Source organism: Danio aesculapii, chromosome 5, assembly GCF_903798145.1.
Source record: "Danio aesculapii chromosome 5, fDanAes4.1, whole genome shotgun sequence".
Lineage (NCBI taxonomy): Eukaryota > Metazoa > Chordata > Actinopteri > Cypriniformes > Danionidae > Danio > Danio aesculapii.
Window position 1 is genome coordinate 25107632 of NC_079439.1, and position 12953 is coordinate 25120584.

The following is a 12953-nucleotide window of genomic DNA, read 5'->3' on the forward strand; positions in this document are numbered from 1 at the left end:
AATGGCAAAAGCAAGCAAGAGGAGAAACTTCACAGAATGTGAATTGGAGGTGCTCGTATCGGAGGTAAAGTTAGAGAAAAACTTTGATATTTGCAAGTTTGTCCTCCAGAATTAAAATAATAATAAAAAAAAAAAAATAGAGTGGAAGAGTTTAGCTCTTGAATGGAAATGTTTCCGATTCACGTATGCAAATTCCTCTTCAGATGGTGTCTTTATAGCAATGTGCGTCCAGTCGATCGCTCCGATTACATTGGGAAACCCGGCGATCGCTGCAAATTGCACTTTAATGTTTGGCTGGTCAACTGCATGGTTCGGAAACCTTATTTACCTGCTAGACATGCGGATGATCCTGTCCCATACAGCTGCCATTGCACAGTTCAAAGATACTTTGTAGTCTGCAATTTAACACAATAGCCTGATTGGTTTAAGGATTCAGTCTGCAATCAGTCTATGCGAGACTGCTGTAGCATAAGGGGTGTAATTAGAAAATAATGTATCACCTCAGATGTGTATTCTTTGTTTAATGTCAGTTGAATCAGTAGTCAGCTATGCATATGTAATAATGAACTGACAATGAATCATGCCACCTGTTGCTTTTTATTACATTTCATGTTTGTTTAGTGATTCTTGTGCTGTTATAAAATAATAAAATACAACATTCATTTTCTTTTTGGCTTAGTCCCTTTAATAATCCCTTTGGGTGTATGCCCATGCACAAAAAATGTACTATATAAATACACATTACATTACAACTTATACAGCATATTTTTTACGCAGCGGATGCCCTTCCAGCTGCAACCCATTACTGGGAAACATCCATACACACATTCACACATTCATACACTACGAACAATTTAACTTACCTAATTCACCTATAGCACATGTCTTTGAACTGTTGGGGAAACTGGAGCACTCGGAGGAAACCCACACAAACACGTGGACTTGGAGAAGGGCATTCGATAATATCACTCATGATATTCTGTGGAGGGTGCTCTGGAAGTATGGGGTCAGAGGTTCTCTATTAAGAGCTGACCGGTCTCTGTATGTGTGTACTGTATATATGTAACGAAGCAGGAGTTTGGTTCTGCATTTCTGGCAATAAGTCAGACTTCTTCCAGGAGCATTTTGGACTCTTTTGGGGCTTTTCCAGGGCTGCTCTTTGCCACTGCAGTGGTTACAGGTTTTCAGCTTCCTTCAAAATATCTTTAAAGGAATAAATAGTAATAGAGTAAAAATAGTGAGTAAGTTTTCATTTTTGGATGAACTATCCCTTTACCTCTCCCAGATTGTTTTATGTCAGATTATAAGCTGTGAATTTCAAAAGATTAATTTAGCAAAGTGGTAAAATGAGAAGCATTCTTTTATTTGTTTGGACGAACTTCAGCATAGTTTTTAAGGACATGAGAGAATCTAATGATTTTGATCTCTTGTAGTTTCCCTCTTTTATCATCCCAAGAATATTCAGGTGAAAGCAGTTTACTGGGTTTGTTATAAAGGAAGTACTTGTTCAAATGGGACTCCTCCTGCCATGCTGCCTCAATGGATTTAGCTGCATCAATGTCCAGCTGCTCTCGACAGGTTTTAGCAAGCTGATATACGTACTTCACTGAACCCCCAAGCACAGCCCCACCATAATAATAATCACCCTCAGATTTAGAGATAAACGCTTGAGACTCAGGCCTTCGCTCATATGGGAATTGCTCACGAGGGGAATTATAATACCATGCATGTATCACACCTACAAGATTACCCAAAGTCTCTGCTCCCCAGTGGCCGTAGAACTTTGTATCCACATCAAGGCTGAAAAGATAGTCAGCGTCATTGACCAGTCCACTCTCAATCAGCATCTCCAGACTTTTCATCCTGCCCAAACTCATCTCCTGCCATCTGCTCGAACTATTGACTGTCATCACCGTCAGTTTATGTTGTTCACCCAGTTTCACATCAGGAACCTGTTCTGGATGATCGGTGAAGACAAAATAGTGCACACGAAACCCAACAAAGAAATTTTGCTCTGCAGACTCCAGGAAATCTTTTAGGAAAACGGTGTATCTGAAAAAAAAACACAAAGGGGGAATCATAGAAATGTAAATACATTGGCAATTTAATTCCTCCCATCCTAGATTCAGACAATAAAAATGGATAGTTCAGCTCAAAGTGAAAATTCTATCATCATTTACTAACCCTCCACTTGTTACAAACCTTTATGAGTTTTTTTTTTTCTGTTGAACAGTATAAAACCATTTGAGGGTGAGTAAATAGTGAGTAAATTTTTATTTTTGGGTGAACTATTTCTTTAAGGAGATAAAATCATAGTCATGAAGAAAGTGACACAACTTTAAAGATAACAACAGAAAAACAAAATTAGACACCTTGAGCTTTAGTGGGTCAGTGTGGTACTGCAGGTCAAGTAGATGCCATAAACAGTTCTTTATTAAAAGATCCACTAGAAATTCAAACTGTATATTAGACTGATCTTTATGTCAGAAGGTGAACTGTGGTCCTTGGTCAGAAACATGGTAGACCATAGAAGTGTAAAAATATAATTGCAAGTAAGTTCTGCTTTTTTTAAGAGCAGAGGGAGGTTTGAGGAGAGGAACATGCTCGTGCAGGGCCCATGCTGACTCTTTGGTGTATTAAACTGTATGCTTTCAACAAACTGAGGCTACATCTACACTAATCTAGATAAATTTGAAAATGGTGTATTTCCCTAAAAATGCTCCGTGTCCACACTGTAAATTACAAATGGTCATCCACACTAAAATGCATGCTTTGTTCATGATTTTGATCATGCTCATATAAGATGCTTTTACCTGCGTCATATCCACAAGGCATCTATTTACATGTTTGTGAATACTTTCTGGTTATTTTTGTTTCATTCTTTTATGAAACAAAAATACTTTTTTCATTAATTTCTTTTAACATTCTTGTTTAAGTCTTTAAACTAAAATCTGACCTATTTTTATTACCTGCTTTTTTACCTAACTGATCCTCGCCGTAAATAAAGCCACTAGGCTGGAATGGCAATATGAAAATTAATAATTCCAGATATATAAGGACTGAACTGAAATGTATTTATAATGTGTGGGCCTGGTGAGGTCTTCCCATGCAGAGCCAAAACTTATGGGCCAACGTTTTGCCAATGAACAAACATTCAATGGCCCTGCAATTGCATCCCACAGGTGTCCCTTGGACTAGCCAATGGTGGAGCAAATAAGCACAGGCTTATTTGCAGGGATGAGTTTTCATGCTTTGAAGAATCTGTCTATGACTGTGAGAATCTTGTGACTACCCAGGAATTCAGGCAAGTCAGTGAATAAGTCTGTGGCAATGTAGGATCATGGGAAATGTGGGAAGTGGGTGACCAAGCCCAACAGGTTGCTTGTATAAGAAACTGAAACACTGTGCAATTTAATGTTGGAGGTTTCATGGCTAAATTTGAACAGCCTGATGGCAAATCTTCATTGATTGCACATTCCACCAGTATGGGCAGGGTTTGAAGGTTTAATTAGCAAAGTAATAGCACAGTTTTGCTTAAAATATTGCAATACACAACATTATGGGTGATATATCAGAGTTCAAAAAGAGGACAAATTGTTGGTGCATGTCTCACTGGAGCATCTGTGACCAAGACAGCAAGTCTTTGTGATCTATCAAGAGCCACAGCATACAGAGTAATGTCAGCACACCACCAAGAAAGACGAACTAAATCCAACAGGAATAACTGTGGGTGCAAGAGGAGGCTGTCTGAAAGGGATGTCTGATTTCTAACCCAGACTGGATCCAAAAAAATGAAAACCACAGCTGCCCAACTCAATGCAGAATTAAATATACGCTACAACTCTCCAAAACGGAAGAACTTTAAAAAGTTTGTTGGAAGCTCCACAGGGTCAATATACAGCGCCGGCGGCTATAACCAAACCTTTGGTCACTCGTACCAATGTCAAACATATGCTGTAAAATCCAATTTAAATGCTGTAAAAAACCAAGTTAAGGTAACTCAAACAATTTGATGAAACCGATTGCAACGAACCATTTAAGTTCAAAAACTAATCCGAATGTGTACTGTGAGAGCTACTTATTGGTTGCTTCTTCTCACACTTAGTCTTGCCCTGTTGGAGGCCTGTGGTTTGCAGTCAAGTTCTTTCCCTCCTTGTGGTAAGCTACTGACCACTGATTGTAGATTAAATCACTTGAGAAACAACAATTTGTTCAAAGATGTTAGCACATCTCATAAGCATTGTTGGAAAAAGTGGCAGGCTTCCCTACTGAAAAAAACAGCTTAAACCAGCCTAGGCTGGTTGACTGGTTTTAGCTGTTCTTAGGTGGTCAGGCTGGAAAATGACCAGATAAAACCAGCTTGACCAGCCTGGCTACTTTTTTTCAGTAGGGTTGGCATAAACCGCTGGACTCTTTGAGTTTTAACCAACTCTTTTGTTAATGTTCTGAAGTTGTTGAGTTAAAGTTTGCGGGTGTCCTGGACACTAGCTTGGGCAGAATCTTCAGTTAAGAACAGCATGATAGCTGCTGAACCAGGAATTGGCTTACATTACAACTGAGTGGGATCTATGAGCAGCTTTATTTAAACGAACACTGTGAAAAAGTCAGGGGTCTAATATTCCATAACATTATACACAGACACAGGTACATTTGAAAGCTGTGTCTATAAGCTGACGAACTACAAATCCTCTGATAGACATGACTTTCAAACACTCAAGTGTTTCTAGGAGTTTTCAGTCTCTTCAAAGTATGTGTGTCTACATTTTAAAAGTGAGCACTCATTTAACATTAATATAGCATTTCCTCACATTTTATCTCAGATTTTTAGTCAGAGTTGTATGAGTTTGCTTATTTTGCAAGTGCTTTGTAGTGCTCAAAATCGCTTTTAAAGGGCACATAGGTTACCCCTTTTTTCATATTTAATATAAGTCTTTTGTGTCCCCAGAATGTGTTTGTAAAGTTTCAGCTCAAAACACCCATCAGATTATTTATTATAGCTGTTTGAAGTGTCTATATTATAGCTGGGAAAAAGTTTTTGCTGTTTTTTTTGTACTGGGCCTTTAAGGCTAGTCCTCCCCGCCCACCGTTCCCACGTGCCTGTCAGCAATCGTCGCCCTCGGCTGCCTCAGGAAGCAGATCTCACACACAGCCAGGACACACACACATAGCGCAGACACATACACACACACACATAGCGCAGACACACACACATTGCGTAGATACACACACACATAGCGTAGACACACACACACACGTAGCGCAGACACACACACACACACACACACACACACGCACACACATAGCGCAGACATACACGCACACACATAGCGCAGACATACACACACACATAGCGCAGACATACACACACACATAGCGCAGACACACACACATAGCACAGACACACAGAAAGAGACAGCGTGTTAAGCTTTGCACTCGTTTTGCACGCATATGTGACATGATACTGGTAGTATCCACTGCTGTGTGGATATCTCTTATATTAATGTACAAAAAAAAACTGATTTAACTTCCACAAACCAGGATTGAAGCGTCTTCCTTTATAATTGTTATGACATGCTGCTGTGCTGATTAAGTGAATCTAAAGTGAATCGCTATAATTCATTACACACATGCTCTGTTTTAAAACATTTTAAACTTGTAAAACTCACTCTTGATCACATTTGATGATGATTGATGATCCTAGCGAACTGAACACACCTTTTATTCCCGGTTGCTTTGCACTCCTCCTGTCTTGTTGAAATGATTATACACGTGACTACCGGACATGTTAATGCGCGCAGCTGTCAATCAATATTGGTGGGCGGGGGGACCGCACTCCTTTGTAAAGTTGCGGTCGATCTGAAAACCGCTCCAATTGGTCCACCGTTTTTATGTTGTTAAATTTGAAAAAAAAAAAGGACTGGGTGTGTTTATTTCACCCCAATATGACAGGTTATACACTATACTTACACACATTTCTGTCCAAACAGCTTGTAAAGTCGATTTTTCACCATGGGTGCCCTTTAAAATATCTTTAACTTTTACTTTTCCATGCTGGAGGAATGACTTGCCCAAATCACACTAAGCATGTCGCCATTTTCAAGAGAGCATTTGCCCACCTTACAATAGCACTATTTGGTTTACTTATTTGTTCCATAACAGTTTATTAATAAAAAGGAATAGTGAATTATCTCCACTGTTCTTTTTGGTGAATTGTCCCTTTAATATACAATAAATTGCTGAAGAATGTCAGAGATATATAAAAAAAACTCACTTTCCAAGAGCAAAGATGGTGGTTGCTACAGTAATGTTCTGTTGTTTGTAGATCGCATCAATCAGTGTGGGATCAAAGGTTCCTTCCGATACAATTGGAGCTAACCATGGTGCCAGAGGACCCACTTTGCCATCCGGGCTGTTTTAAATAAGAATAATCACATACATATGCTTAGTACAATAGATAATATAATATAATATAATATAATATAATATAATATAATATAATATAATATAATATAATATAATATAATTACAAATGTTGCCGTGTCTATTTTCTTACCCCAATACACTGGGCTGATTATATGTAAGCCTGTAAAATAAATAAGACTTTTCAAAATTTCAGTAGTACACAGTTATGATGTACATTCACAGTTTGTTTGTTTTTCTTTACTTTTAACTACTATTCATAAGTATACAGCTTATGAAATAGTAGCTTACAAAAATCACAGCTCTTAACTGACTTTACTAATAATAAAACTCTGCAGCACATTACACCCAAACTCTACCATTGGTATTCAAAGCCAGTGATTTTCTGTATTCAATTCAACATCCATTTGACTTTCAAATTTTTTAAGGTTTGCTCTTTTTATAACCCCTTTTGAATGAGCAGTTGGTTTAACTAGTAATTGGCTAGTAAACTGGGTTCTGTAAAAAGCTGATGTGTATTTATTTGAGCTAACTTTAATAGAAAATAACCTGACTTTCCATCACTTGTTTAAGGAAGTTGTCATATAAATGTAATATCTTTAAAAGACAAATTTCCTGGACTCTGAATAAGATCCAACCAAACAGATAGATCGTGCAAATTAGAGCAGAGCTGTTGAAAATAGTGTTTGTACTTACCCTTGTGGTGACTGCAAGAGAGCATTTTCCCGGCTCTTTTTTGTTATACTAAGAATCAGAAGACATACAGTAATATATGAAGTATATGTCCTCAGAGCTTGTTATTTTGTGTGAACATTTTTAAAGCATGTATTTCAGTATGTGAGCAGTGACAGTACTTACTTGAGGCAGAGTATTTGCTCCATATGTCTGCAACAGATACAAGGATATTATAGTTAATGCTGTAACATTGCATGGTCAGTGTATGCTTGTGTCACCAGCTCGGTCCCAGCTAATCCTCTCACCAACCAGCAAAGACCATCATCATTAGAATACTAAAGCTGTTTCTGCACTCCAAATCCCACAATCCTGTATTTGGTGCTGACTGTCCAGCACCTGATGGCAATCTTCACTAGCACGTAAATACAGACTCTAATCTTAGTTCACTGCAAAGTCTTGTTTTGCTTGCAGATAATTCTGAGGGGTTTCTTATATCTCTGGACTGTGTTCATGGTTGCCAATTTGACTGTTTTCTCTGATTGTGATTGTTCTCTATCTGCCCTGACCCCTACCTGTGTACTTATCTCTGATTTTATGCTGCCTGCCCTTACCATCGCCTGGAATCTCAAATATTATCTCACTCTGTGTGCCCTGACCATTGCCTGGACTGATTATGCCTGCATTAGTGCTGATTTGCTTATTTTAGTAAGTGTTACATATCGTCACCTTGGAATTATAATGTTCTATCTGCGTGTATGATTTTGAGATATTGAGCTTCAAAGCTTTTGCATTCCATATAGCAAACAGTATGTGTGTAATATATATATATATATATTTAAATAAAAAGTATTAAAATGTACGCAACTTATAAAAAAAAAACATCCCATAATGTAAATAAGTTGTCATTTAATAAGAATATGTCAATAACTCAATTTTTGCCAAAAATGACAGATAGAACCTTATAATTCTAAGGTGACGATATTACTTTGTTTTAGTTTATGGTAGGCTACTATAATAAAGAAGCTTGCAAATGATTCCACAGCATCCTGAGTCTGCGTTACACTTTGTCTAAAAAAATATCTTCTAAAATTCAGCATGGATTATTATTTTTTTTTAATTCTCATGCTATTTTTTTGACTTACTGTGAAGCATTGATGAATGTCACAAATGCCTAAAATGTGTATTAATGTCAACATGAACAAGGAATAAATGTGTAATTTGACCTGAGAACTTGGTGGCACCATTTATAGGTTTAAACATTGTCGCATTCACAAAGTATTTACGCACACTTGTAAAGATTAAATAAGCTATGTGTTTAATATTTAAATTAAACTTAATTGAACAGTCAAAATTAATTTGATATGCTAACCTGGTGATTGGTCTATTTAGGCAGATAGTGCCTTATGAATTGTAAACTGATTGTGATTTGCCAACCTGATTTCACCAAGTAGGACATGTCCCTGGATTGTTCCTGTATGAACATGTATGTTGTTCCTGAATTAACATCTATGTTGTTCCTAGAACAACATTACAATGAGCTAATCAGAATTGAGGAGTATGTTTACCGTTTATGTTAAGTTTAGGCTTATGGTTAGATTTATGCACTTCTACATGAGTGTTATTCAACTACTATTCCCCTCTGATTTTGGGAATAATTTACAGTTATTGTTGGGTTTAAGGGTGGGGAATAGTTATGGATTACATTTTTTAAATTATGTTACAGGATCAACATACAGTAGATTAACCCAGGATCGCATCGTACTTGGCAAAATCATGACGTGAAAAACCATGACTGTAATTACTTAAAGAGTAACCAAATATGTAAGATTAACTATTTATATAAATTAAAGTAATAGATGTACAGGCTCATCCCATTCATTTCTAGAAAGAATTATAAATAATTAGAACCTGGAAAAACTCACTTTATTGAGGGGGAGGTGAAGCCCAAATAAAAGAGTCTATGGGGAAAAGATAGCAAATCATTAATGTTAAAGCCAAGCTGAGACTGAAAATCATTATAAGCAGAAGTTACAGATAAGGTATTTAAGGCATCCAAATACTGTAAAAAACTCTCATTGTTTAGAAAAGCACATAAACGTTTAATCTATGACCCTTAGCAGTGGATCAAAAGATACCTGGAGTTATAAATCTATTATTTTGATTGTCTATTTGTGAGGAAATGAGAACCATTGTACCAGTCACATGAGGACATTTTAAATGATATCAAACATAATGGATAAAGTCACTTGACATTGACTCTGTGTAAGTCAAGTTGAATGAAGAGGAGGGTGTGTGAATAGAAAGAAGGAAAGTAGAGGAATGAGCTGTCCCGCATTCTCACCCGCTGGGGTGTGGAGGCAAATGACTCTGTGTTTATACACTGTATTGTAAGTTTTTTGTAAGATTGTAAGATTTATAATCTTCCAAGTTCTTGTGTCGTTATTTCCCAAGAGCCTGTTTTTTAGAGTTATGTATTTTAGAGTTTTACAGTTATTTTTTTCATTTACTTTAATTATTACTATTGGAATGTGAAGAGACTTTAACAAAAAATTAAACACGCTGTACTTGGATGTAAAAGTGATGCACCATGTCAAGCAGGCTAACATTCCAGTAGCCGTCCTGACAGATTTTCATGTTCACTGCCAGAAATTTCTCTGACCGTCCTCTGCTTTTAAGTCAGGTATCAGTTGAAAGCGACTCGGATGTTAAGTTTGAACCACTAAGGCACGCCTATTTTTGTGGTAATTTGCACTTTGTGTCAGAATGCTATTTGTCTAGATAATAGCTGTATACTCTCTGTTTGACTTGTGTACAATAATTTGTGTACAATAATTTGTGTACAATAACTGGTACGATACTTTGACATTTCCAATCTGGCAACGTTGCAGAAAACCGATGAGGACTGTTAATGGCAGACGGGAAATCCACAAAATTAGAAAAATACTTCTGTAGCACTGTATCTTCAGGTACTTGACCTATGTTTTGGGAATGTCCAATCGTTGTTGACCTGTGGTCTCATTGAAATTCTGTTTTGTCCGTTTTGTGTCTGATTGTGGTTTATGTCTTCTCAATGACGATTCTAATTTCTGTATTAGTACACTAAAGAAGAGAATGTTGTTTGTTGGTTTTACAGCTGCAAAGAATGCAGTCATACAAAACTGGTTTACTCCACAGATATTTGCAAAAATATTTTGGATTTACAGCCTCCTTAAAATAGTGACTTGTGAAGGTACAATAGCACAAATTAATAAGGCTAAACCTAGTACCATTGATGCATGGCATTGTTTTTCTTCCAACATTTTAGACTATATAAAGGGATGACGTAAGGAATGATGTAAAGGTTTTTTTTCTTCTTCTTCTTCTCTTCTTTTAGATTGAAAATTGTTGATATGTCTGTTGCTCCCCCTTCCATGTTTGTTTGTTTGAATGTCTTTTATTTTGTTAATCTAAAGATAATAAAAAGTTGATCACAACAAATAAAAATAAAAACAATACTCATCAATTACAGTGCATCAGAAAAGTATTCATACATCTCGCAAATTGGGCAAAAAATGGTTCTAATTGGTTCAAAAAATCTAGATTATTGTCCAGTGGTATGATCAAGTTTAGCAAGCAAGGATTTACAAAAACTAAAATTAGTTTTAAATAGAGCTGTATGACTTACTTGAGTTGTATTAGAAGAGTTATTATAAGAATGCACAAAATGTTAAGTCGGTTAATGGTAAAAGACACAGAGTAATTGTATCTGTGCTTTGTTTTAGAAGAAATATTTCTTTGTTAAGAATACCTCAGCTCGTATACTCTACAGTCAACTTTTTATAACAGTGTGATTTAGACTTTTAACACCAGGCATGCATTAAAATGATACTTCTTACTTTAAGTTTCTAAAAATAATGCAAAGCAACGAATGGTAACATATGAGGTATGTGAACATGGAATGAATTGCCATCATATATGACTTGTCTTTTAATAAGTAAAACAAGGTTTAGAAAATAATTTTAAAACACTTAAAGGTGCAGTAGGTGATTGTCTTCAGAAATATTTTTTGTTGTGCTGGTTGAAAGTCACTTCATATTCCAATAGTAATGAATAAAGTAAATGATCTAGATGTATTTATATGTTTTTTTATATTCTGGGTGCAGCATAAGACTAAATAATGTTCATCCAATTAAAAATGGTCAGGCTGCAGTTTTCCATAATTCTGATAAGTAGCCTAAACTGTCTGTCAGCAAATGTAGATTTGTACGTCTGCAGACATTCACTCAGATCTGCCGATTTTGTTGTGTTACGAATGGGTTATATGCACTGAAGTGTTGTTCAGCCGCACTGAAATCTTCCTGCGAAAGATTGATGTGACTATTTTCAATTTCATTAGGGACCCTTTTACAGCATCAGTAATGTAGATTTTTATTTAGTTTATTTGTGAAACATAAGGGGCAGCACTGTGGCACAGTGGGTAGCACAATCGCCTCACAGCAAGAAGGTCACTGGTTCGAGCCCTGGCTAGGTCAGTTGGCATTTCTGTGTGGAGTTTGCATGTTCTCCCTGTGCTGGCGTGGGTTTCCTCAGGGTGCTCCAGTTTCCCCACGACTCCAAAAACATGTGGTACAGGTGAATTGGGTAAATTAAATTGTCCGTAGTGTATGTGTGTGAATGAGTGTGAATGGATGTTTCCCAGTGATGGGTAGCAGCTGGAAGGGCATCCTCTGCGTAAAACATATGCTGTATAAGTTGGCGATTCATTCCGGTGTGGCAACCCCAGATTAATAAAGCTGCACCCAATCACTCAAGCTCACTATAAAAGCACACACCTCACCTCACTCATTGTCCGGTCTCGTTCCCACGAAGCGGACTCATAGCGAGTACTTCCTGGTAGTCACTATCACTATATATCATCGTTTGAACTTAACTGATCTCTGTTTCCTTCCAGTCTGTCCAGTGTTCCCGGTGTCCTGTCAGAATTGTGTGTATCGTCAGTCTGTCTTCCCCGCAAGCCCTCTGGTGTGTGCATTCGGTCTTCCTCAGTGTCTGTCATCCGACCTACCACATAGAAGAATCATCAGCTCACCCGATCTCCATTCACTTCCCAATGTTATCCTTTTGTGCTCCAATGTTGGAATAAACATCTTTATTTACTTACTCACCTTGTTTGTCCATCTGCTTCCCTAACAGAAGACCGGACCTTTACAATCAACAGCATTGGCACTCACGATCCCCTTCAGGAGTTGGTGGACCCGCTGAAGAGAGTATTACTACCATCTGCTCCACTTCCCGAAGCACCACCAGCACCGAGCACTTCTTCACCGTCCACCCACTCATCCAGTCCCATGGCTTGACCAGCGCCCTACTCTGGCGTGGCGGAGGAGTGCAATGGATTTCTGTTACAATGTTCCCTGGTATTCACTATGCAACCCGAGTTGTATCCCACAGATCCCATCGTAAAAGTGAACCTGTCAATCTCCAAGTAGGACTGCTCCACAAAGAGGAGATTCAATTTCTGGTTCTGGAGGGTGCATCAATGGATATCATCCTAGGGCGCCCGTGGCTGGTGAAGCACGATCCCATCCTCTCTTGGGGCACAGGAGAAATCAAGAGATGGGGTGAAGAATGCAGATCCAGCTGTTTTCCTGATCTACCCTTGCAGATTCAGAGACCCCTAACAGTATACGTCACGTCAGTCGAAAGCCCCATCGAGAAACGATCCATCCAGATTCCGAAGATCTACTCCTCATATGAGGACGTATTTTGCCCCAAGAGAGCTTCCCAGCTACCTCCACATCGGCCATGGGACTGTGCCATAGACCTGCTTCCAGATGCTCCTATGCCCAGAGGTAGGATCTACCCGTTGTCCCTTCCGG

The 12953-nt window shown here is 37.9% G+C and overlaps 1 protein-coding gene across 1 annotated transcript in view; it reads right to left on the reverse strand.

The window, feature by feature from the left end:
* Nucleotides 1–1355: 1355 nt before the first annotated feature.
* Nucleotides 1356–12953, reverse strand: part of LOC130228341 (globoside alpha-1,3-N-acetylgalactosaminyltransferase 1-like) — a 28119-nt gene continuing 16521 nt past the window's right edge. Inside the window, exons 3-5 of the mRNA XM_056456780.1 lie at nucleotides 6554–6583; nucleotides 6272–6409; nucleotides 1356–2052 (exon numbers count right to left, since the gene is read on the reverse strand). Of these exons, the coding sequence (XP_056312755.1) occupies nucleotides 1362–2052; nucleotides 6272–6409; nucleotides 6554–6583 (859 nt within the window). The 3' untranslated portion in view covers nucleotides 1356–1361. The remainder of the gene's footprint in view (nucleotides 2053–6271; nucleotides 6410–6553; nucleotides 6584–12953) is intronic.